Source organism: Peromyscus maniculatus, chromosome 16 (genome assembly GCF_049852395.1).
Source record: "Peromyscus maniculatus bairdii isolate BWxNUB_F1_BW_parent chromosome 16, HU_Pman_BW_mat_3.1, whole genome shotgun sequence".
Classification (NCBI taxonomy): domain Eukaryota; kingdom Metazoa; phylum Chordata; class Mammalia; order Rodentia; family Cricetidae; genus Peromyscus; species Peromyscus maniculatus.
Genome location: NC_134867.1, coordinates 66,633,518 through 66,659,563, shown reverse-complemented (window position 1 = coordinate 66,659,563; position 26,046 = coordinate 66,633,518). Strand labels below are relative to the sequence as shown.

At 41.6% G+C, this 26,046-nt stretch overlaps 1 protein-coding gene and 1 pseudogene across 2 annotated transcripts in view; one reads left to right on the top strand and one right to left on the bottom strand.

Annotated features, from left to right (window-relative positions):
* The first annotated feature begins 9,324 nt into the window (after window positions 1-9,324).
* The window catches only part of Prdm9 (PR/SET domain 9), a 28,327-nt gene continuing 11,605 nt past the window's right edge, over window positions 9,325-26,046 (top strand). Inside the window, exons 1-10 of one of the 2 annotated variants that reach the window (XM_076552987.1) lie at window positions 9,325-9,449; window positions 10,832-10,942; window positions 11,415-11,538; window positions 11,821-11,928; window positions 14,691-14,740; window positions 16,638-16,794; window positions 17,754-17,855; window positions 18,041-18,312; window positions 18,651-18,718; window positions 20,825-21,018. In XM_076552987.1, coding sequence (XP_076409102.1) covers window positions 10,862-10,942; window positions 11,415-11,538; window positions 11,821-11,928; window positions 14,691-14,740; window positions 16,638-16,794; window positions 17,754-17,855; window positions 18,041-18,312; window positions 18,651-18,718; window positions 20,825-21,018 — 1,156 coding nt within the window. In that variant the 5' untranslated portion in view covers window positions 9,325-9,449; window positions 10,832-10,861. Of the gene's footprint in view, window positions 9,450-10,725; window positions 10,943-11,414; window positions 11,539-11,820; window positions 11,929-14,690; window positions 14,745-16,637; window positions 16,795-17,753; window positions 17,856-18,040; window positions 18,313-18,650; window positions 18,719-20,824; window positions 21,019-26,046 lie in introns of those variants that run through there. The other variant, XM_076552986.1, reaches the window with a different exon arrangement.
* Window positions 24,316-24,914, bottom strand: LOC143266751 (BRCA1-associated RING domain protein 1 pseudogene; annotated as a pseudogene).

The window sequence follows — 26,046 nt, the reverse complement described above, 5'->3', positions numbered from 1 at the left end:
GTTCTTCAGATTCCTTAACCTTCATTCTCCTAAAAGACAAAAACAAAAAACCTTTCCCCAAGACTAATTTTGGGGATGTTTCCTTTTGACAAGTTATTATTTGATTAAATGAAAAGGCATGTGTTATTGATACCAGTTAGTTTAAATTGGGCTTAGAAGGCTACAGTTTAAAGCAATAAGTTTGCAATAAGACAGATTCAGATGGAACAAGACTTTAAATGCTTTACAATGTGTGTAAAAATGTACATAGGCTTGGAAGAGAGAGGAAAAGGAACATAGACAGTTATATAAAGAAATAGAAAGTTTAAAAAAATAGTCTTTAAAGAGAAAGTAAAAGTAATATAAAAAATAAGCCATGTAAAGATGGATATCACACAGAGAGTTTGGATTATATTGTCTTTGGGATTTTTAACTGCAGAAAAACATTTGATCGTAAAAGATGTTGAGTTAAACCAATATGTATATATTAAAGATATCTTGACTTTAAAATTTGGATATAAGGATGTGTTACTTTGGAAAGGAGATTCTGCTTTTGTCTCTACAGAAAGCCAGAGGCTATGGATTTGTTCCAGATTAAGATACATCAGGTTTGACCAGCCAAGACCACCTGAAAGGTCTCCGATGACACCATGGCCCAGATGATCCAACATCCAGAATCGTTTCAAGGCAACTGGCTCAGATGATACGGTCTCACGGACTACTCCATGATCCTAAAATTTTCTTTGCATCCCCATAAGATACAGCGCCCCCCTCCAGCAGGAAGTAGTTAAGAGAAGCTACGCCCAAATTCCCAAATATACCAAGCTGGCTTTGGAGATGTGTAAAAGTTAAAACCTTCCTTTTTAAAAAAAAGAAAAGGGGAGGTGCTGTGGAATGTTCTGTATGTCCTGTGGGAGCCCTTCTTGGGTTCTTTGTGGCGTTACCCAGCAGGTCCGTATAGAGGATGATTAGGACCATGGGCCTGAGTGCAGGTGTTTGAGATGGTCTGCACTTGGCTGTGCTGGGGGATGGTCTGTATGTCAAGTTGCTCTGATTGGTTAATAAATAAAACCTGATCGGCCGTGGCTAGGCAGGAAAGATAGGCGGGACTAACAGAGAGGAGAAATAAAAGGACAGAAAGGCAGAAGGAGACGCTGCAGCCGCCACCATGACCAGAGACGCTGCAGCCGCCGCCATGACCAGCAGCATGTGAAGACGCCAGTAAGCCACCAGCCACATGGCAAGGTATAGATGTATGGAAATGGATCAATTTAAGATATAAGGACAGTTAGCAAGATAAGGACAGTTAGCAGGAAGCCTGCCACGGCCATACAGTTTGTAAGCAAATTAAGTCTCTGTGTTTACTTGGTTGGGTCTGAGCGGCTGTGGGACTGGCGGGTGACAAAGATTTGTCCTGACTGTGGGCAAGGCGGAAAACTCAAGCTACAGAGTTAGCCTTGCTGGCTGGGTCAGGTAGACAGAAAGGGATGTTGGATTGTGTCGAAAGCCTTTTCTGCATCCACAATGGTCATGTGGGTTTCTTTGAGACAATTACATCATTTCTACCTTCTTTTCCTTCCTTCAAACCCTCTTATACCCTGTATTTCCCCTTGCTTTCTTTCAAATCCGGGGTCTCTTTTTCCATTATTTTTTTTGTCTTGTGCATATATGTATATGTTCAAGTCTCTTGACGGCTACAGGTTAGGGAGTGGGGCCTAGAGTTTGTTAAGTTTGAGGGTTCTGTGCAATTGTTACTGATTTAGGATAGGATTATGTCCCAACAACCTCAGTGTAAAGTTAAAATGGCATAAATGAAGATTATCATGAGCTGTAGGTTATTGGTTGTCGACCCTTTCTATCATGGAGCAGATTGACTGGGGCCTGCAACTTGCGGCCACTGCAGAGCTTTGCGTCAATGCTAGAGTGCATCGCATTGCATTTTGTTGGGCTGGAAAACTATCAGAATTTAAAATCTGATGCAGTTTCTATTGAAGGCATATTGGTTTTGAACTACCAGAAAATAAAAACATTGTAAGTTAGAAGTCATCTGTACTTTCTTAGATATAAGAATGAGATGGCAGCTGTTGGCAAGAAAGGAGCTGACTCTTAATTACTTTTCAGGGATCAGCTTTATAAGGAGAAAGGGGCCTCAAGACCATGACTCAGGTCTTGAGGCAGGAGAATGCTGGAAAGAAACAGTGCAATTATATATATATATATATATATATATATATATATATATATATATATATATATATGTGTGTGTGTGTGTGTGTGTGTGTGTGTGTGTGTGTGTGTGTGTGTGTATGTATATATATATATGTATGTATATATATTTAAGATTTATTCATTTTTGTATAGTGTTCTGCCTGCATGTGTGCCTGCAGGCCAGAAGATGGCACCAGATCTCAATTCAGACAGTTGTGAGCCACCATGTGGTTGCTGGGAATTGAACTCAGGTCCTCTGGAAGACCAGCCAGTGCTCTTAACCTCTGAGCCATCTCTCCAACCGCAATTATATTTTTAAAAGCATAACAGGTTCTTAAAGAGAAGAAGATACTTCACTTTAAAAACAGCAGTTCTCAACATGTGGATCACAACACCTTTGGGGATGAATAACCTTTTCACAGGGGTCACCAAAGACCATTGGAAAACACAGACAGTTACATTATGATTTATAACAGCAGCAAAATTACAGTTATGAAGTAGCAACAAAAATGATTTTATAGTGGGAGTCACCACAACATAAGGGATCATATTAAAGGGTAACAAGTATTAGAAAGGTTGAGAACCACTGTTTAAAACTAAGAAAGGATATTCATTAAGAGAAATGGCTTGGGCGCTGGAGAGATGGCTCAGAGGCTAAGAGCACTGACTGCTCTTCCAGAGGACCCGGGTTCAATTCCCAGCAACCACATGGCAGCTCACAGCTGTCTATGACTCCAGTTTTAACCAACACCCATGGCAAAGCACCAATGCACACACATGAGATAAGAATAAATAAGTTAAAAAAAAAAAAAGAGAGAGGGAGAGCTTTGAAAGTAGAGAGACAGCCGCTGTGAAGAGGATGATGATGAGAGGTCCAGAGGAGAGAGCCGTCAGAGAAAGTCCTCTGGACAAAAACATAAATAAATAAATGTGGCTTTTCTAAGTTTTGGGGGGCTGGCAGGAAGTTTCACATTACATGACTTAATTCAACAGAGGACATATAAAAAAGAACGTGGAGGAGACAGGTACCTACAAGTTAGACCACAAATTAGAAAATTTTTAACTGCAGCACAGGTTCTTAACTCTGCCCCAGAAAAAAAAACTACAGGGATGTGGCCTGATTTCTTCAGCCTATGGGATCAGGCTTCTTAAAGAACCAGGCCATGATCTAGCACTTCCTAAGTCCCTGCCATCTGAGATGCTTAATATGGTTTTTTTTTTTTTTTTTTTTTTTTTGGTTTTCCCGAGACAGGGTTTCTCTGTGTAGCTTTGCGCCTCTCCTGGGACTCACTTGGTAGTCCAGGCTGGCCTCGAACTCACAGAGATCCACCTGGCTCTGCCTCCTGAGTGCTGGGTTAAAGGCATGCGCCACCACCGCCCAGCTCTTAATATGGTTTTAATATTGGGCATTTCCTCACTTTAAAGTTGAGAGACTTTTAGTATAAAGACAAATATAAAGAAAATAACATACAACAGTGTAGCCACTGCTGGAACATTAGGCCTTATAGTCTGAACTGAGACACATCTAATTGAATCTCTCTGTCTTTTTTTTTTTTAGACAGAGTTTCTCTATGTAACTTTGGAGCCTTTCCTGGAACTCACTGTGTAGCCCAGGCTGGCCTCGAACTCAGTGAGATCTACTTGTCTCTGCCTCCCGAATGCTGAGATTAAAGGCATGCGCCACCAACGCCTAACTGAATCTCTTACTGGATATAATCTTGGTTGTTAACTTGACTACATGTGTAATCAACTAAAACCCAAGAAGCTAGGCATGCTTGTGAGGGATTTTCTTGGATGAATTATTTGAGGTGGGAAGATCCGCCCTAAAATATGGGCCACACCTTCTGGTGTCAGTGCACATGAAATGACACAGAAGGACGCTCTTGCTTTTTTTGTTTTCCCCCTGATTGTGCTCTTGCTGGTAAGTTCCTCTGTCTTGTTGCTGAAGCATTCTTTCATATTAGAACCTACTTCTTCCAATATGGACTGAAGACCAAAAGCTCTTAGGAATTCTCTGGACTCCGGCACCAGATTGGGACTGCTGAGACATCCAATCTCATGGTCTGAACGAGTATTGGATTATCCCATCAGGAGACAGCCACTGTAGCAGGACCACAGTCTATAAACCACTCTAACCCACCCACCCACCCCCACCCTTTATTTTCATCCTATCAGTTCTGTTCCTTTATGAACCCTGATACACTAGAGTTGGTTTTTATTTGTGTGGTCCTGGGGATTGAACTTGGATTTTAAGAAGCAGTTGCTATTGCTACTTGATAGTTCTCAGTTTATGTTGCCTGACTTCTTGCTCCCTGTCACATACTCTACGTTGAACTAGATTACATGAGGGGAAACTTTCTGCCACTCCTCAAAGGTAATAAAAAACCAGACCTTTCCTTTCCTATATGGACTGATCTGAGATGCATCAGGGAGACTGCTGGAGATTTGGTCCAGAGATGAAGGCTGTTCTCTGAAGAGGTTCTTTTTATTTTCCCACATCATCCCTTTCACAGCAGCTATCTCCCACACACTTTCCTTATCTCTTTCTTATTCTCACTGTTAAAGAAGCTCCCCTATGTGCTTTAAAGGGAAGCCTCATCTTCTCACCAAGGTATCGTTTGTTTAGATATTTCCATAGATTGTATTGTTTCTGTTTATAGTCTCCTTTCCATGTAGAGACCCTATCATGGTCTTAAGGCATTTCCATCCTGATAAACCCCTTGGATGGGTCCCTTACTAGCTTCCCTTAGGAACCAACCACTGCCATTTTACTTCTACTATATTTAAGCAGTCACTATTCAAATTTCTCGGTTGGCATTTTGCTGTACTATATATTTATCCTTCCTTCCCCTCCTTCTTTTCTCTTCCTCATCATTCTTTACTTCTCTCATCTTATTTTAAAATTAACACCATGTCACAGATATGGAAACGGTTTCTGTGTAGTCTTCCTGATCCATGTCCCCTCTTTTCCTCCTCAGAGATACCTTTAACATCAAATTGGTCATTCCAAGATCTAGTTTACATTTTTAAAGTGCGTATCTAACTCACAACAACACACAGTACTTTTTGTAAGCTTGCATAATTCTTACACATACTACTGTAATAGAACTAATATGCCTTCCCAGTGAGAAATCACTGCTGTGATGAGCTGAGCTGGTGGGCTGTGAGGCATTCAGAAATTAGGCTGTCCCATGAGATTTGCCTTTCAAATATGCTGTTTTTGTCTGTGCTATTATAAAGATTACGGTAATCCCATGTAAACAGTGGTCTCACCAAGTGGGGAAAAGTCTGGCAGGAAATGCTACAGGATGTCACTGGGGAATCCTCTCCAGTAAAGGTGCTTCAGGAGCAACCTTGACTGCCATCCTCAGGGAGGTTCTTCAGCTGTGGCAGGCTGGGAGGATGCAGCTGTTACAAGTTCCAGAAGACCCTTGAGAGTGTCAGCCACCGGCAAACACTAACAAGGCAGGCATGGAGCACAGCAGTGAGATCCTAGGAGTTTTTGTATTGTTCCAGTGGCCATTGCACTATCAGGGCTCACAGCTTAATGTTGGTTCATTAACATATCAGAGCCTGCCTTAGACTTGGCTCATATGGAAGCTGCCTTGTGCTTGGCTCCTTAACACATCTTGGAAGCATTATGTTATCCTAAGTCACACAGAATGTTTTACACAAAAAGCTTCACCTATCCTAACAAATCTGTACTTAGAGATGAAGGGATAGCGCTTTAATGGTGCTTGTCCAGCTTTTGGCTAAGGCTAGAGGAAGATCCAGTCTTGAATAGGAGATTTCACTACTATATAAACACCATAGGCTTATGTATTTTACATATGTTGTCATCTTTAAATATCTTTTAGGTCCTGGACCCATGTTACATTTTGAACATTCTGAACAGAAAATGGGGGCCCTAAGTCTGGCCACTTGGGCAGATGGAAGATTTATACAGCAAATATATTGCTAGAATTATTTCTTAAGCACACCACTATTGTTCTTTTCAAAAAGCTGTTACCCAGGGCAAACATGGAAGAATTATGTTTTTCTTGATAAGAGCACAGGGGACTTAATGGCAGACCAGAACTTAATGATGGCTGTGAACTGTAAGCTGCCTGTCAGAGTATGTCCTTTGGGAATGGGCCTAATGGCTGGTCAATCCTGCTGAACAAACACCTACATCCTAGAATGGTTAATTTTGCTTCTCTCTAACAGGCCTAGGTAGCATTACTTATTTTTGGGGTGTTGGTGGTGGTAGTGCTCTCTTAGCTAAATTCTACTTTTTCTGATTTAATGTCTCCTAAGCAAATCTATTAACAAATGCTGTATAATGTAAATTCTATTACTTAGAGTTTCTTCTACACCAGTATATGCTGATAGTTAAGTATTTAAGAAAGGAAGATGAATGTGTACAACATTAACTAAGACTATTTGGGGGATCAACATGGAAATAGGAAAGCACAGAGTCCTGCTGTGATGCATTCCAGTGAATACTTCGGCTAACTCTGCTTTCCAACCAGGACTCTTCCCTTGGCATAGCAGACCTATTTCAACAGAGAGTCTAATTTTCTGGAGGTTAGCTCTTTGTGTGTGTAGTACTAAGGATTGAACTTAAGAGCTTCGGACAGGCTACAAACCTCTTTACTGCCGAGCTACATTCTCAGCCCTCCTTTTTATTTTGAGACAGAGTCTCACTAAGTGGTACATGGTGCCCTTGTACTTTCATTCCTTCTTCGATCTACCAAGAATCTACAGCACAGGCTTGTGCCAGCAGGTCCAGCTGGGCTTGTCTATTCTTAAAGTGAATTTCAGAGCCCTGTCTATGGATTTGTGTCCCACTGCAGGAAGTCAGAGTTCCGAAACTTTGCTTTTATTATCAATTGATCAATCTCAGATTTCTGTCTTTTTTTTTTTTTTTTTTTGGTAGAGCTTCATTTGAGTTTTAAGAATTGCCCAATTCCCTTGTATTTGTAGTTACTATTTTCTGACATATGTGAACTGTCTAATAGACAAGTAAGGCTGGTGGTGGTGGTGGTGGTGCGGTGGCGGCGGCGGCGGCGGCGGTGGCGGCGGCGGCGGCGGCGGCGGCGGCGGCACATGCCTTTAATCCCAGCACTCAGGGAGGCAGAGCCAGGTGGATCTCTGTGAGTTCGAGACCAGCCTTGACTACAGAGTGAGTTCCAGGAAAGGTGCAAAGCTACATAGAGACCCTGTCTTGAAAAACCAAAAAAAACCCCAAAAAACAAAACAAACAAACAAACAAAAAACCAAAAAACAACAAAACCAGACAAGTACGAACTGTCCATCTGCTTCCTTCCATGGCTGTTCTCAGTTTGTTGCCTGTCAGTATTTTAAGGATTGAGCTGCTATGTTTTGCTAGAGTCAATCATCCTGAACGTGGCTTCTGCTACACAGACTGCTTTGTTATAGTTATATTGATTATAAGCAAATGCACCAATTGGTCTATGGGCAGATAGTAGTCCTTTAGGAAGATTAATTTGCATGCGTGTGTGTGTGTGTGTGTGTGTGTGTGTGTGTGTGTCCATCCTCCTGCACAACACAGTGCATGTATACAGGTCAGAAGACAACTTTGTGGAGTCGACATTCCCTCCAGCATTATGTGGGTGGTCAGGCTCCTAATTTGTTTAGATTTTACATCTACAGTTACAGTTCCTTAAATAGATTTAGCCCAGACAATCTCTGAAAGTTTTAGATCAACAAGGTAGTGAGGGACAAACTCAGAAGTCAGAGTCATAGATCTAAGCTGATTATGTCTACTTATTTCAAACTTATGACAGCCAATAAACAGTGCTTTCATAGAACTGTCAAAAATTTTAAATCTTTTCATGAAATATATATATATGTTTGTTTTTTCCGAGACAGGGTTTCTCTGTGTAGCTTTGTGCCTTTCCTGGAACTCGCTTAGTAGACCAGGCTGGCCTCAAACTCACAGAGATCCGCCTGCCTCTGCCTCCCGAGTACTGGGACTAGAGGCGTGAGCCACCACTGCCCGGCAAACTATATATTTTTTAAAAGTCTAATTCTGCTTAGCAGAATTGAAGGGAAGTCAAACTAGAGTAGGTCGGGAAGGGAGCCTGTTTATTTTGTCTAGCAGCAGGCAGTTTGTATTGTTGTCATTAGAAGTTATAATTTCTTTTTAAAAATCTATTTATATAAAAAGATTTATTTATTTTATGTGTATTTATGTAGGTCTGAGTGTATGTGTGTGCACCACGTAAGTGTAGGTAGTCATAAAGTCTGATCCCCTGGAACTAGAGTTACAGGGGTTGGAGGTTGTGAGCTGCCCCGTGTTCTCTGCTAGAGTAACAAGTGCTCGTAACCACTGCGCCGTCTCCCCACCCTCTTATAAACTAACGTCTATTAATTAATCATGATCCATTTATTCATTTATGTATGAGTGCTCTATCTGCACGTACGTCTTTATACCAGAAGAGGGCATCAGATCCCACTACAGATGGCTGTTGCTGGGACCTGAACTCAGGACCTCTGGAGGAGCAGCCGGTGCTCTTAGGCGCTGAGCCATCTCTCCAGGCCCTAATCACGATTTATGTTAAACAAGGCACTCTTTTAGCACTTCACGAACTTTCTAATAAACCTATGTGCATATTTCTCAAATTTATTGTTAAACTGGTGGCTGTAAGTATCAAAAACCTTTCACAGCTTGATAGATTTTTAGGCTCTTTTCAGGAGACCCAGGTTTGTTTTACTTGATTTTGTTTACATAGTTGAGACTAGCTACTTCTCTCAGGCTGGACTGGAGCTCACTGTACTCCTGCCGAAGCTGGACTTCCGGCCCCAGAGATTTCCAACCCAACCACTGGCTTCCCAGTGTCCAGCTCCAGCCGCAGACTGAGTGAAAGAAACGCGGCGCTAGCGCAGGACTGAGCGCCGAAGCACCCTTTGCAGACCGGACACAGCTCAGGCAACCCAGCCCGACCAGGAAAAAAACAAGAAACCTGACGCCGCGCGGAGGACGAGACCGCGCCTGCGCACTGGACACCGCCCGTTCGGGCCCTGGCGCCCATCCCAGCGAGGGGCGGGGCGGCCGGAGGAGAGCCCCGTGACTGACAGGCAGAGCTCCGCCCCCTCCCCCTGCTCCCGCCCCTCGGCCGGCCGTGCGTGTCAGTCAGCTCCGGCTTCCTCAGAGGACGGCGGCGGCGGCGGCGGCGGGCGCGCGAGGCCGACCGCATCCCGGGCCTGCAGCAGCGGCGACGCCCTCGGGAGCCAGCGGCACTTTCTCGGTTCAGCCCGTGAGACCCCACGGTCCCTCGGCTTCTCTCACCCTCAGCTTCTCTCTCCTCTCTCTCTCTCTCTCTCTCTCTCTCTCTCACACACACACACACACACACACACACACACACACACCCCTCAGCTTCTCTCTCTCTCTCTCTCTCACACGCACACACACCCCTCAGCTTCTCGGGAACCCCAAATGCCCTTCGGTTTAGTCCCAAATGCACCTGCGTGGAACCAACCCACCCTCTGCCTGAGGAACCTGGGTAGCTCACCACAGAGAGACCAAGTTTCCAGAGCGGAAACCTGTAGACTCTCGGTGTAGAGACTCTCCTAAGCCCCAGAGACCCCCAGAACCCTTAGTACCGATGACCTGTCACTCCTTTTTTTTTTTTTTTAAGATTTATTTATCAGCCGGGCGGTGGTGGCGCACGCCTTTAATCCCAGCACTCGGGAGGCAGAGGCAGGCGGATCTCTGTGAGTTCGAGGCCAGCCTGGACTACCAAGTGAGTCCCAGGAAAGGCGCAAAGCTACACAAGAGAAACCCTGTCTCGAAAAACAAAAAAAAAAAAAAAAGATTTATTTATCATGTATAGTGTTCTGCCTGCATGTGTGCCTACAGGCCAGAAGGGGGCACCAGATCTCATTACAGATGGTTGTGAGCCACCATGTGGTTGCTGGGAATTGAACTCAGGACCTTTAGAAGAACAGCCAGTGCTATTAACCTCTGAGCCATCTCTCCTGTCACTCCTTAAAATCAGCTTCCAAGGTCCTAAATGCTCTCATCCAGCGGGACTCTAGATACCTACAACATGATAAACCCCAAATCTTCTTGGCGCAAGCATGTCAAATCTCCTCAGTCTGAAAGTCCCCAGACCTTGAAGAACCCCAAATGCTCACAGCCTGAGAGACACCCCCCCCCCCTACAAATCCCAATTCCCTCAACCGGACAAACCACAGTCCTTAACCTGAGGTACTCTAAATTAAAAATCTAAGCCAAAGGGTCCTTAAATCCTCATCAGGGGCACTCCAATCCCTTGTCTCCAGGATTCCCGAATCCAGTAACATGAAAACATCTCTCCAAACCCAACATGGTCAGTCAGAGGCCCAAGTGCTCTGCCCTGACTCTTTGGTCCAGATCCCAGGTGGCAGGGGCAGGACTGGAACCCCATGCGGCGAGAAGAATCCTCCTCCACTTGCTAACACAGGCCCTAACCGGGATGCAGGCCAGCCGCCTAGGGCTCAGTCCCCAACCACTGCTCCTTCACCAGCTCTCTAGACCACAGCGGCTGAAAAAACAGCTGTGTTGGCTGCATGGATTGCCAGACTCCAGTTCCTTCCCTTGTGTTGGTGGGCCTCCCCGCTCGCCTATGAGCCTTAGTTACTTCTCCCTCCGTAGGACCATAGGATCCTGGACCTCCCCAGGGAAATGTCCTGCACCATGAGCACCAACAAGCTGGAAGAGAATAGTCCAGAGGGAGATGCAGGGAGACTTGAGTGGAAGCCCAAGGTACAAAAAGGTTGTCCTAGCCGGGCGGTGGTGGCGCACGCCTTTAATCCCAGCACTCGGGAGGCAGAGCCAGGCGGATCTCTGTGAGTTCGAGGCCAGCCTGGGCTACCAAGTGAGTTCCAGGAAAAGGCGCAAAGCTACACAGAGAAACCCTGTCTCGAAAAACCAAAAAAAAAAAAAAAAAGGTCCTAGAGTCAGGAGAATCATAGGGTGTACAGAGGCAAACGGATGGCCTTTGGGACCGCAGACTCCTGCCCTACACTACCATATTGGTTTTCCAATGACAGGATGGTGGGTCCTGCTTTGTGAGAGAGGAAAGGCTCATTATCAACTGCCTTACTAACAGGAACATCCAGTGTTTGTTTAAAGAGGCCTCTGGGAATGGGAAAAAAATCTTCATCACTGAGAGCACCCCAGGGTCCCATGCTCTGCCCTGCACATTCTGGTTTTTGTTCTTATTTTTTTCCTCCAGGTCAAAGATGAGTTCAAAGATATCTCCATGTACTTCTCCAAAGAAGAATGGGCAGAGATGGGAGAGTGGGAGAAAATTCGCTATAGGAACGTGAAAAGGAACTATAAAATGCTGATTTCTATAGGTAACAAGAAGTCTTGGGTCAGATCAGCCTAGGCAAAACCCAAGTCTCCAATTCCCATGGAGACAAGTTTAGAGTAAACTCTGTGTGTGTGTGTGTGTGTGTGTGTGTGTGTGTGTGTGTGTGTGTGTGTGTGTCTGTCCAGGGCTGAGTGCCAGCACAACACTGGCCATACTAAGATCCCATCTCCTCTCCCAGAACCCACCTGGCTTTGTGATACTTTTCTTTTTTTCCTTCCTCTAGGGCCTGCTTCCTTTTTAAGAGGAATATTTTGCTTTTTTTCAGGTCTCAGAGCCCCTAGGCCAGCTTTCATGTGTTACCAAAGGCAACGAATCAAGCCCCAGATAGATGACAGTGAGGATTCTGATGAAGAATGGACACCTAAGCAGCAAGGTGAGGGGCTAGGAGAATTTAGAAGTAAGGTGAGAGGTCAGGAAGATTTAGAAGTACCCATTTGAAACCAGGCCAGATTTAGGTTTCAGAAATGTTTTAGAATTAACTTCTGAAAACTGGGTTTTTTTTTCCCCCATCAAGCCTCAAAGGTCAGAAAACAAAAACAAAAACAAGGCAATATACAGTAAGAAGTTATTCCTGTACATTTTAAAATATCCGAAAATTGTATACTATTTATATATACAACAAGTATGAAATATATACAAATCTGGGCATAAACAAGAAATGTCAAACCCAGAACAGTTAGCATAAACACCTTACCTAGTGTCTAGTCTACTTCTTGCTCGTTAAGAATAATGCTAATATGACCATGGATGTGAAAATGTCTCTTCAAGATCTTGTTTTCACTTTTTTTTTTTTTCCCGAGACAGGGTTTCTCTGTGTAGCTTTGCATTTTTTCTGTAACTCACTCTGTAGCCCAGGCTGGCCTCAAACTCACAGAGATCCGACTGCCTCTGCCTCCTGAGTGCTGGGATTAAATGTGTGCGCCGCCGCCGCCCAGCTTCACTTTTTATATGTACATAAAGAAGTCAGGATCGAATCATAAAATAATTCTATTTTAATTTTATAGGGACTTACTATTTCTGATAGTTGCAACATTTTATATTCCCACCAAAGGTGATCAAGCATTCCTATTTTATCTTGTCCTTGCCATTACTTCTTGCAAGTTTTTTTTTTTTTAAATAAGCAGGCATCCTAAAGAATATAGATATGTCACTGGGATTTTAATTTTCATTTCTCCGATAATTAATTGTGTTGATCACCTTTCTCTATGGTTATTGGCCACTTATATATCTGTAGAAATGTATGTTCAAGCCCTTTGCTAATAATTAGTCATAACAAAATATCATGCACTAAGTTTTTAAGCAGAAATATATTTCTTACAGTTCTGGAGGCTAGAAATCCAAAATGAGGGTGCTACCCTGGTCAGGCTTCAATGGCTTTCTTCTTTGTGTGTAAGAGATCTCCATAGTGTATTCACATGGACTCTGTGTTCATGGTGGGTAGAGGGGGAGCAGGTAGAAGTGAGAAGAATCTCTATCTATGAAAGAACTAATTTCATTATGGGGCCACATTTGCAGGTGTCACTTTGTCATAATTAACTTCCAAAGGTTCTGTTTCCAAATATGATATTAGGAAATAGAACTTAAATACAAAAATAATTGATTTTGGGGAAAACAAGCTGGAGTCTAATCACCTATTTTTGAGTTATTTTGTGTTGATATTGTGGTTACTGAGTTGTAGGAGTCCTTTTTGTATTCTAGAAATTAACCCCTTATTATATATATGCTTTGCAGATACTTTCTTCTATTCATTAGGTTTCATTTTCATTCAGTTGTTTTGTTTGATGCTTTTATGATTAATGTGATCTTACTTCTCTGTTTTTGGTATTATATCCAAGAAATCAATTATGTTTCCAATGTTATGAAGATTTTGTCTAGTTTTCTTCTAATGGTTTTTATATAGTATTATACCTTAAGTATAGTTCTTTAATCCATGTTGATATATCTTAAGTTTTTTTTTTTTTTTTTGGATTCACTGGGCTGTTCTGATTCCCTTAAGATCCTGTATTAATTTTGATATTTTTTTAAATCAGCAAAATATGGCATTGGCATTTTGATAGTGAATACATTTTATCTGTGGGTCATTTGAGATAATATAAACTTTTATAATATTGTTGTATAAGCCATGAACACAGACTATTTTTCCTGTTTCTTTGAGTCTTCAGTTTCTTTTAGTAATATTTTGTCATTTTTTGGTGTCCAAATCTTTTAAATCCTTGGATAACTTTACTACTAAATATTTTATTCCTATAATCTTTGTAGATGTACTTTAAAAAATTTTTCCTTCCTGGATTGTTTACTGTGGGTGTATAAAAACACAACTGATTTTTAAGTGGTTATTTTATGTCCTGCAACTTTTGTGGAACCTTAAGGGATTTCTGTGTATAAAATTTATAAAATGACTTCTTTGTTTCCTAGTTAAGATGACTTGTACTTCTTATTTTGGCCTACTTATTCTAACCAGGACTTTTGGTATTATGTTAAGTAAAAATAGCAAGAATGAGAATTCTTGCAAGCCTATTGTGACCTTAGGGGAAAGACTTACAATTTTTCACTATTGAGAATGATACTGAAAATGATCTTTTACTGCATGATTTTTTTTTTTTAAGATTTATTTATTTATTATGTATACAGTATTCTGCCTGCATGTGTCCTTGCATGCCAGAAGAGGGCACCAGATCTCATTACAGGTGGTTGTGAGCCACCATGTGGGTGCTGGGAATTGAACTCAGGACCTCTGGAAGAACAGTCAGTGCTCTTAACCACTGAGCCATCTCTCCAGCCCCACTGCATGACTTTTTTATGTGTACATAATTTCTTCTTGTTCTTGGTTTATCTAGGTTTTTTTTTTCCCTCATCACAGGTCGATTGACTTATTTACTTGAAAATAAATGCAATAGATATCTTACAAACACAAGATAAAGAGAAGATGAGTTTTGTCTGTTTTTAAATAAACTTAAAGTCAGCAATGCCCCCAATAGAAAGATAGGGTTGATAAATTTCAGAAACAATTTTCATATCACCCTTAGGTCATCCTTGAAGTCTTCACTCAATTATTCAGAATTCTCTGTTCTTGCTGAGAATCCCACATGTAAAAATATGTACCAACCAAAACACTGATTACTCATCACTTTTCAGGTAGTCCTTCTTGGGTGCCTTTCAGAGTGAAGCACACTAAACAACAGAAGGTAAGTCCTTTTCAAATCCTACAGACATGAAAACTTTCCTATGCCTCTAAGCACAGATAAGAAGAAGGCATAGAGCACCCTGGGAACACTGCCTTCCCAGTCTCTTCTGCATCTTCTCTCATCCTCATCATCATTTGAATTATTGAGACCATCAACAATAGTAACTGGACTTGTTTTATTTTTACAATATTTCAGATCATAAGCATTTTATATTAATAAACACTATGAGACAGGTAGTAAATTATAACCACTTTATAGATAAGGAATTGAAATGTCCAGTAATTATACCTAAGATCATAGCAAGCAGTGGTGCAGTCAATTCCAAAATTCTTTCTCTAAATCATGTATAAGTTCTTATTGTAAAGTCATAGCATTAGCCATTTTACATCACTCACCTGAGTGTTTGTACCTCATTTTTTTTCTGCTATGTCAAGTGAGAAATATACTAATATACTCTAAGGGTAGTTTACAAATATGAAGAGGAGTTTACTTTGGATAGCACAGATAAAGGAGATATGATCCTCCCCTCATAGAGACTCATTATTATAGGAAAGAGCAGCTCTCAGCCCTAAGAAGATTCAAGTTTGATAGCAAGGAATCCATAAATAAGAAAATGACTTAATCAAGCATGGTGGTGCATGCTTGTAGTTATGTGGGAAGCAGTATCAGAAGGAATGCTCTGAGTTTGAGGCAACCTAATTTACGTAAGGATTTCCAAGTCAGCCATGGGTACACAGTGATATAGTGAGTCTTGGAACGAGGAAGAGAAAATGATATAAGACTTCCTTATAGGCATACATTATTCCATTTAAATGTCATCTGTGGGAGAGACTATCTCACATGTATTCAGTTGCACATGTTATATTCAGTATCACAAAAAGAATTAGCATGTATGGAGGTTGGAGATAGGGTTCACTGGTTGATAGCACTTATTCTTCCAGAGGTCCTGAGTTTGGTTTCTAGTTGTGAAGTTCAAAGCTGCCTTTAGTTCTAACTCCAAGATTTGAATGCCCTTGTCTGACCCTGACAGAACCTGTGAACATGTGTCACATGCATGTGTGTGTATACACACACACACACACACAGAGAGAGAGAGAAAAGAGAGAGAGAGAGAGAGAGAGAGAGAGAGAGAGAGATGAAAATAAATCTTTAAAAATGAACAATTAGCATGTATACACATTTATGAATGAGAAAACTAGTGAATTTTCTGGCAAAATTAATACAAGAACTAGTTAGTCTAATTCCAGAGAGTCAACCTAAGCATGATGACTCAGATCTGTAATTCAAGCACTTGAGAGGCTGAGGTAGGAGGACTTAAGGAGAGTCCTGTGAATTTGAGGCCAGCCTAAATAATGAGACCCTGTCTCAAACAAACAACCTAATTCTGGAGTCAACTATTTCCAACTTGCCAATTTGCAATTTTAGCATCGCTTAGTTGTATAGGTACATTTCTGCCAACCATCTCCTCATTCTCTTCCCAAAGTTACTGTTCTGCTGTCACTGCCTTTTATAGGTGTGTTTTGTCTTTACTTTGTTTTCTACATCATTTCTTATCTCATCAAATATCTCCTACTTTATAGATATGCCTTCTTTCTCTCTGTAAGCCTTACTGTTTTCATTCAAAAACTTTGTTGACTTTCCAGCTAGTCTTCCCAAATATCTCTCCCTCAAGCCTTAAAAAAAAAAAAAAGCCAGAAGGGAGAGAGCCTAGGATATGTCCTCTTGCCCTAGTTCTCAGCCCATTTAGGTTTTTCCTTTTCTCTTTCTTATTCAGACAGTCCACACATGTCCCAAGATTTTTCACACATTAACTAAAGTCTCATGTGAAAATGTGTGGAAAGCCGTAAAGAACTATAAAAATGCCTGTTGTGTTTTTAATATGTGCCTCTAATTAAAGGGAGCACCTAGAATGTTCTTAAATGATGAATCTAATGTGAAAGAAGTGTCTGGAATAGAAAATTTGCTGAATACAAGTGGCTCAGAACACCCCCAGAAACCAGTGTCCTCTCCTGGAGAAGGAAATGCCTCTGGACAGCACTCTGAACAAAAACCAAGTAAGAGTAAATAATTTGGGAACTTTAATCCCTCTAGGAAGGTTGATGAGAATGGTCTAGAATGGTCTGTGTAGCGAACTTCAGATAGTTCTGAGCTTGGCCTTGTCTAAGCTGTGGCAAGTAGTGGGCATGCTATTAAGTACTGTGTCAGGACACTGACTTTAAAGGCATATACTTGGGCTGTTATTCACATGGAGGTACCAGGGTGTAAGATGAATCTTAAATGGTCTTATTAATAAAAACAAACTCAGGAGCCAGGTATTGGTATGAATTCTGAAAGATCAGAGAAGCAAAATAAGCCATGGCTAACCTCACCTCAACAACTCCTCAGCCAATTCTGTTTCCTCAAACTGGAAACCTCTGAGTCCTCATCCAAACGGATCTCAGCTGAACTGCTTCTGAAAGCCTGAAAGCTTTGCTAAATGCCTAATCTGCAGCATGCTCTCAACAAATATTCTCTAAATGAATCAACATGTGTGAAGGAACCATTTTTGAGTAGAAAATGTGGGCAAGTAGAAATTAAACCTGAAAACTTAGAAATTAAAATTGGATTAGGCATTTGCAGTCAGTTGAAGGCAGAATCTTAGCTTCTTTAAACAGAAAGTTAAAGGGGAAGCAGAGTATATGGAATGGTATAAGATAATTTTATGGCAGTAAATTCCACATTTTCTAATAAATTTTAGTTTTTTAAAAATTTATTTTTATCTGTGTATGAGCATCTTCTTCCACATGTATGCGTGTGTCATTTGCACGCCTGATGCCTGCAAAGACTGGAAGACAGTGTTTGATTACCTAGAACTGAAGTTGTGACCACTGTGTGGGTGCTGGGAACCAAACCTGGGTTCTCTACAAGACCAGCATGTGCTTTTAACTGCTGAGCCACCTTTCCAGACCCAAATTTTAGGTTTTCTGAAGAAACATAGTCACAAACTTTAACTCACCTTTTCTCTCCAATCCAGAACTCAGGAAAAAGAATGTTGAAGTGAAGATGTACAGTCTGCGAGAGAGAAAGGGCCTTGCATATAAAGAGATCAGCGAGCCCCAGGATGATGACTATCTCTGTAAGTGTCCATCGGGGCCTTCCCATGTAGAAGGCTCATCTGGTCATTTGGAGCCTAGATTATATCTACTCTAGTGACTTTGGGTACAGATTTAGAGGGATGGCAGGGGTGCTGTGCTCTTTCTGAAGATCTTCAGATCTGGGAATGTTCACACACTTTCCCCAATCCCTGCTTTCTTATCTTAGATTGTGAGAAGTGCCAGAATTTCTTCATCAACAGTTGTCCCAATCATGGGCCTCCTATATTCATAAAAGACAGTATGGTGGAAAGAGGGCATCCCAACCACTCAGTCCTCAGTCTGCCTCATGGACTGAGAATTGGTTCATCAGGCATCCCTGAGGCTGGACTTGGAGTATGGAATGAAGCCTCTGACCTGCCAGTGGGTCTGCACTTTGGCCCCTATAAAGGCCAGATCACAGAGGATGAAGAGGCAGCCAACAGTGGATACTCCTGGCTGGTAAGAAATGCCTCCTTTTCCTTCATCCTCTGTCTCCCCACCTCCTTTCTTTGCTTCTGGTGTGACATACTAGGACATGGACAGGGGCAACATGACTAATTCTGTGTACTGAGTGGTCTTTGTACAATTATGGAAGCCCTGCTTCAAGATCTGAAGGTGAGTAGGAGTAGAGTGGTACAGAGACAAAGAAAACCCATGTGTACACGATGACTCAGACCATCACATGAGGTCACTGTAAGTGGCTGAGTCCAAAGCTCAGGAGGCACTGATGAGAGTGGAATGACATAATTTAATTCGTGTCATCCCAGAGCCTTAACATATTTTTTTCTGAAACTCAGATCACCAAGGGGAGAAACTGCTATGAGTATGTCAATGGGCAGGATGAGTCCCAAGCCAACTGGATGAGGTAAGGCCATGAGGTCTCTGGGTTTTAAGAAAGCCTGCCACTCACAAGACTTGTCTTTTTCTCTTTCATCATGACTCCCTCTATGGTTCCCATATGTTCTGCTTCTCTTTTTCTCTGCATAGTACTTTTTCATATTGTGAACAGTCAGGAAAAAAAATAAATTACTGGCCGGGCAGTGGTGGCGTATGCCTTCAATCCCAGCACTTGGGAGGCAGAGCCAGGTGGACCTCTGTGAGTTCAAGGCCAGCCTGGGCTACAGAGTGAGATCCAGGACAGGCACCAAAACTACATGGAGAAACCCTGTCTCGAAAAAAACAAAAAATAAAATTACTAATATTGTCATTAACTTTTATCAAAGCACAAGTCTGCTCAGCAAAATTGAAATACTGAGGCAAACCTTAAGGAGCTTACATTCATTAAAAACACTGAGTTTGGGGTTGGGGATTTAGCTCAGTGGTAGAGTGCTTACCTAGCAAGTGCAAAGCCCTGGGTTCAGTCCTCAGCTCCAACAACAACAACAACAAAAGAAAGAAAGAAAGAAAGGAAGGAAGGAAGGAAGGAAGGAAGGAAGGAAGGAAGGAAGAAAGAAAGAAAGAAAGAAAGAAAGAAAGAAAGAAAGAAAGAAAGAAAGAAAGAAAGAAAGAAAGAAAGAAAGAAAAACACTGGGTTTACAATTTATTCAATATTTATGAAGCATTTATTTTGTGTTCCAGTTCAGAAAACAGATTTGATTACTTGAGCAGGTCATACAACTTGTGTCCTTACAAGAGGCATGTTACAGATATTTTACTACAGGAAAGTTTGACTGTAAGTCTCCTATTTTTGAGAAGTACACAGTGCTGAAACAACTTACAAACGACCTTTAGATTGTGAGGGCAGGAAATGTCCTTAGCTTCAGAGACATCTATACTGGGTTCTAGAAGGATGCTGGTTTGGACCTTTTCTGTGAGGGCTGTAGTGCACAGTATTTTCTGTGATTAAAAGACAGAAAATAGAAATAAACTATTTTTTTTCTGTTGTCTTTATTTTTTAAGACAAGGTAACATAGTTCTTCTCAAATTCCCTATGCAGCAGAGGATGAAATTAAATTTATTATCCCCCTGACCTCATTTCCTGATTATAGGCATCCACCACCATACCCAGTTTTATGTGGTGCTGGGGTTGAAGCCTGTAGAGGGAAGTTTCTCCTGTCCTGCCTTGCCCAGCAGTCCAGATGAATTTCTCCCACCCACTGTCCCATAGCTGCTTATAAAATAATCACTCAGAGGCTTATATTGATTGCAAACTGTATGGCCTATGGCTTCAGCTTCTTGATAGCTAGCTCTTTCATCTTAAATTAACCCATTTCTATAAATCTATATGTTGCCACGTGGCTGTGGTATTACTGGTCTGCTGACATCTTGTTGCTCCTTTTGCAGTGGACTGGTGTCTCTCCTGACTCTGCCCTTCTTCTCTCTGTATCTCTGCTTGGATTTCCCACCTAGATGTAAGCTTTTGTCATAGGCCAAAAGAGCTTTATTTATTATCGAATGGGAGCCACACATATTCACAGCATACAGAAAGACATCCCACAGCAAGAGCCCTGAGTTTTGTGTATTTAGGCAGGTATTCTTCCAACTGAACAATATATTTAGCCCATTGTGTTTTGGCTTTTTTTTTTTTTTTTTTTTTTTTTTTTTTTGTGTTGTCTGGCTAAGAGACCTCTAAGTTTCTATGGTAAACTGGGCAGGTAGTGTGGAGAACTTTCAAATTTGGGATCAGTATAGGATGAAATATAAGAATCTAGAAACAGAGTATATGAATAGTGCCAAACTCCAAGGTATAAATGAAGCAGAAAGTCACTGTTTTGTCATCAGTAAAGTTAGAAGTCTGAAATAGAGCTTTGAAAACTGGGCTCTTGTGGAAAGAAAGGGCTCTGGTACAGATGAGCAGGACTTGGAGCTAGGATGTACATTATGAAAAAGATAGATGAGAACATAATGTTTTTTGAAAAGTAGGAGGGGGAGTGAAAACATCAGAACATGGAGGCACTGGGCACAATTAAGGAGCTAGATGCAGATATGGAACTGCTTACCTGATATTTCCTTCCTTTTGTCTCTACTCTAGGTATGTGAACTGTGCTCGGGATGATGAGGAGCAGAATCTGGTGGCTTTTCAATATCACAGACAGATCTTCTATCGAACCTGTCGGGTCATCAGACCAGGTTGTGAGCTTCTAGTCTGGTATGGGGATGAGTACGGCCAGGAACTGGGCATTCAGTGGGGAAGCAAGAGGAAGAATGGATTCACAACAGGAAAAGGTGGGCACTACTATGGTTCCTTAAAAAACAAAGAAAAGAAGGAATTCTCCTTGAAAATTTTTGTTTCAACTCTTTGTTCTTTAATTATTTATAGTTAAAATAAAGTGAAGTTTTAAATCCATTAGAGAAAATGAAAATTGCAAGCTCCTCTATAGGAAGTACAGCCTCAAGTGTTAAAAGCTTATCATAAATGAACTGCATAAAAGTCAGCATCCAGAGTACCCAGAAATAGTAATACTGTAGTGAAAAGTGGGGGATGGGAGAGGTGGGGTGAGGCAAAAAAAAAAAAATGAAACATGAGTACACTTTTAATCCTGGCACTCAGGAGGCAGAGGCAGGTAGATCTCTGAGTTCGAGGCCAGCCTGGTGTACAGATTGAGTTCTAGAACAGCCAGGACCTCACAGAGAAACCCTGTCTCGGAAAAGAAAAAAAAAAAAGAAAAAGAAAGTAAGAAAAGGAGAGAAGGGGAAACAAAAAGAAAAAATGGAAAAAATGAAATATAATCATGAACCCTCAAATGTGGTGGTATTGTGTTCCCCAAAATATTGTGCACCCTAATAAACTTATCTAGGGTCAGAGAACAGAAAAGCCACTAGATACTTAGGATAGGCAGTGGTAGCACACACCTTTAATCCTAGCATTCCAGAGGCAGAAATCCATCTGTTCAAGGATACAGCCAAGCATGGTGACTCACTCCTTTAATCCCAGAAATCGAGCCTTTAATTCCAGGGAGTGGTGGTAGAAAGCAGAAAGATATATAAGGCGTGAGGGCCAAAAACTAGAAGCTTTTAGCTGGTTAAGGTTTCAGGCTTTGGAGCAGCAGTTCAGCTGAGATTCATTCTGGATGAGGACTTAGAGGCTTCCAGTCTGAGGAAACAGGATCAGCTGAGGCACTGGCGAGGTGAGGTGGCTGTGGCCTGTTCTGTCTCTCTAATCTTCCAGTTCACCCCAATACCTGGCTCAGGTTTGATTTTATTAATAAGACCTTCTAAGATTCATGCTATACTCAAAGGCATTTTTAGACACAGGAATCCACAGCAAGGAACAGACACAAACTTCACCAGGAATATAGTAGAAAGCAACTCAGAGGTGGAAAAAATTTTAAAACAAAAAAACCTACAACTCAAATTCCCAGATCTTACATGTTTTCATCCAGATGTTACTCTTTCCACCCCACCCCAGATTCAGAATGAAATGTGAGTAAAACACAGATAAGAGCTGTAGACATTCAGAACTGTTCACCCTGAAAGGCCAATGTCAGGAAAACATTTTGTTCATATAATATACCTGTTAACATGAACAAGTAGTATGTCAGGGAGGATTAGTGCAAGGTATATTTTCAATGATGAGCAGAATCTCAGACTTTTTAGTAAGTAGAACTTGAAATGATTGGCTTCCCAACCTCCTGGTGTTCTGAATTGGGGCACTTCTACCCAGTGGTTGTCCAGCTGCCTTGTTCTGCTCCTGACAACAAAACCGGTGGTTTCTCAGCACCTCCTTCTACAAATCATAGTGCTACAAACACTTTGATTTCTGGGAAGATTCATCAAACAATCCTCTTTGTTAAAAACATTTTAAAAGTATAACTCTGTCCATTCACAATGAGAACATGTAGGACAGACAGGGTAAGCTGCCAGTGTGCACATGCTCAGGTGGTTCGCTCCCAGCTCTGCCTTGACTACTTCGGTATCAAGAGGGAGCTCTTCTCACTCACACCTCTATATTTACTTTTATGGCCTTTGTGTAGGATATGGTGAAATGTTGTGAGCTGAGCAGTCTCCAACTTTTGCCTACCCACCAAACTAACAACTTTATAAAGAAATTAAAACTGGGTGAGTTCAAGGCCAAGCTGGCTAACTTAACAAAACTGTCTCAAAATAAATACATGTGTGTTGCCTGGCATGTGCAATGCCCCTGGCATGTGCAATGCCCCCATCCCTCACTCTCAAAAGAAGAAAAAAAAATCAAAACTTGGCTGGGTATATACCCTGGTAGGTAACTGCCTAGCATGCACAAGACCCTGACTTCCATAACCAATATCGCAAATAAAAGTGAGGAAAAGAGAAAGAGAGGGAAAGAAATAAAAGAAAAACTAATGGAGAGGGGATTAAATCTTTACATATTTTAGAAATGCCCAGAAAGATTTACCCTAAACAGATGGATTCTAATCTGATGAACTGGTGTTTGACAAATTTCTAAACTGGTAAGATCTTCTAAGAAATAGCAACACTAAAATATGTTACAGGAAATAGAGGTGTGCACAAATACACACTAGACAGAAAATGTGCACAATAAAAGCATGCACCATGAGCTTACTGCTGATTTTGCCACTGGCATTCAATGGTTCAAATCATGATTTCCTAACACGTACACAAGATTTTTAAAAATGAATAAACACAAAGGAAGACCAAGAAAATATAAGGGACTAAAACACAATGTGAGAAAAAGATAACTACAGACAGAACTTTTCACCTATACTGGCACATTCAGATGGATGTTCTATTATCATTATAACAAAGGCAGAAAAAAAATCATTTGATGATATTCTGTTTACTAAAGGATGCTAAATTAATAATAGACCACTTACAGAGGTAGCAAGTAGTTCTGATGCCATCTTACTTATTAATCTCTGATAGATGCTGATAAAACTGAAAGACATGATGTGCTGGCTAGGTTTATGTCAACTTGACACAAGCTAGAGTCATCAGAGAGGCAAAAGCTTCAATTGAGAAAATGCCTCCCTAAGATCAGGTTGCAGGCAAGCCTGTAGGGAATTTTCTTAATTAGTGACTGATGCAGGAGGGCCCAGTCCATTGTGGGTGGAGTCACCCCTGAGCTGGTGGTCCTAGATTCTATAAGAGAACAGGCTGAGCAAGCCAAATAGAGCAAGCCAGTAAGTAGCACTCCTCCCAATGCCCTCCCTCTGCATCAGCTCCTGCCTCTAGGTTCCTGCCCTGACTTCCCTCAGTGATGGACTGTTAACCTGGAAGTGTAAGCTGAAATAAATCCTTTCCTCCCCATGTTGTTTTGGTCATGGTGTTTCATCACAGCAATAGTAACACTAACTAGGACACATGATCAATAAAAAAAACCACAGACCACTTGTAAAATGAAAACATCTTTGTAGTTCCCAGTGTGGAAACTGTGGCTCATGAAGACTCTACCAATGAGCTCCATCCTCCCTCATGAGAACAAAAAAGTCTTAAAAGCAGTTTAGGTATCTAAATGAATTCCTAATCTAGTATCAGTTGTTTTATTTTGTAATTAAAAGAGGGGAAATGTGAATGGTTCTACCTATCCATAAGAATATGAATGACCAAACATACCCCAATGGCTGGGTTCTAACAAACCATGTATCTTTAAATTAATTAAAATGTTTACTTGGTATGATATTCAATTGTCAAGAGGAAACAATTCAAAGGCCATTACACAGCTGATGAGTCACATGAAGGAGCCATACAGACTTTGCCCTGCTGATCCCTTTCCAAATGACCATGGAAGAGATCCTCATAGATGATGGTTTCGTACAAAGGTGCTGATCAGAGTCAGGATTCCCATGGTATGCAACTGTATTGATGTTTCAGAGTCGTGTCAGTCTGACTTGGGCTTCTACTGAGGCCTTTGCCCCTGCTGCAGCCATGAGCTCAAGGAGGTGGTTCTGTGGATGATGTTTGGTTTCCTGTCCAAAAGAAGTAAGATCCATCAAACAGCTCTGGCTCTCTGTTGAGCCTGTTCCTCTGTGGACTTTCAGGAACTTTGTACTTTTCTTCCTGTTCATGTACTTTATAGCCAGGCTTTCACCCAATCAAACTTCAGGAGCCAGCATCCATTTGAGAATCCCAAACATACACATCAAAGTACTTTGAGCTTCATCATCAGCAACAATTACAGGCATTATAGTACTGTCAAACGCCTTAAGAATTAATCCCGCCGGGCGGTGGTGTCACACACCTTTAATCCCAACACTTGGGAAGCAGAGGCAGGCTGATCTCTGTGAGTTTGAGGCCAGCCTGGTCTACAGAGCCAGTTCCAGGACAGGCTCCAAAGCTACACAGAGAAATCCTGTCTCAAAAAACAAAACAAAAAAACCCCAACCAAACAAAAAAACTTTCTCAAGTTTGCTGAGCGTTTTCTGTTGTTCTGAAGCAAGTACTCTGCCTGTAAGCATCAGTGGCCCATTCTTTTGTTGCCCAGCATTCATGGGCAATCACTTATTTTCTGGTAGCATCAGTAATGATCACATATTGTCTGTGTGATGTTTTGAATAAGAATAGCCCCCATTCTCTCATATTTGAATGCTTAGTCATCAAGGAGTGGAACTCTTTGATAGGATGGGAGGTGTGGCCTTGTTAGAAAGTGTGTTGCTGGGGGCTGGGCGTTGAGGTTTCAAAAGCCCATGTGAGGCCCAGTATCTCTTACTCTGCCTGCTGATCAAGATGTAGCTCTCAACTACTTCTCTAGCACCATGCCTGCCATGCCTGCTACAATGTTCCCTGTCATGATGATAATATACTAACCTCTAAAACTGTAAGCAAGCCGCCCCCCCCCCCCCCCCGCCGCCGCCAGTTAAATACTTTCTTCTGTAGGAGTTGCCTTGATCATGGTGTCTCTTCACAGCAATAGAACAGTGACTAAGACAGTCTGTATAACCCATGAGCCACATACCAAGTATGTTAACAGCATTCCTGGAGACACTATAGGACAATAACACCTTGACTATATCCATTTTCCCATTCTTTTTACATCATGGAGTGCTGAGTTTTTCCGATAGCCCAGTGGTATTCACCAAAGCCTTATGCTGGACAGGAATTCCACTACCTTTGAGTGACCATGACTACAGGCTTCATACAATGGTGTCCATCCCACATGATCATTAACATTTGGGTCATTTCCATTTTGCAAGAGTATTATTCAGGGCTGGAGAGATGGCTCAGAGGTTAAGAGCACTGGCTGTTCTTCCAGAGGTCCTGAGTTCAATTCCCAGCACCCACATGGTGGCTCACAACCATCTATAATGAGATCTGATG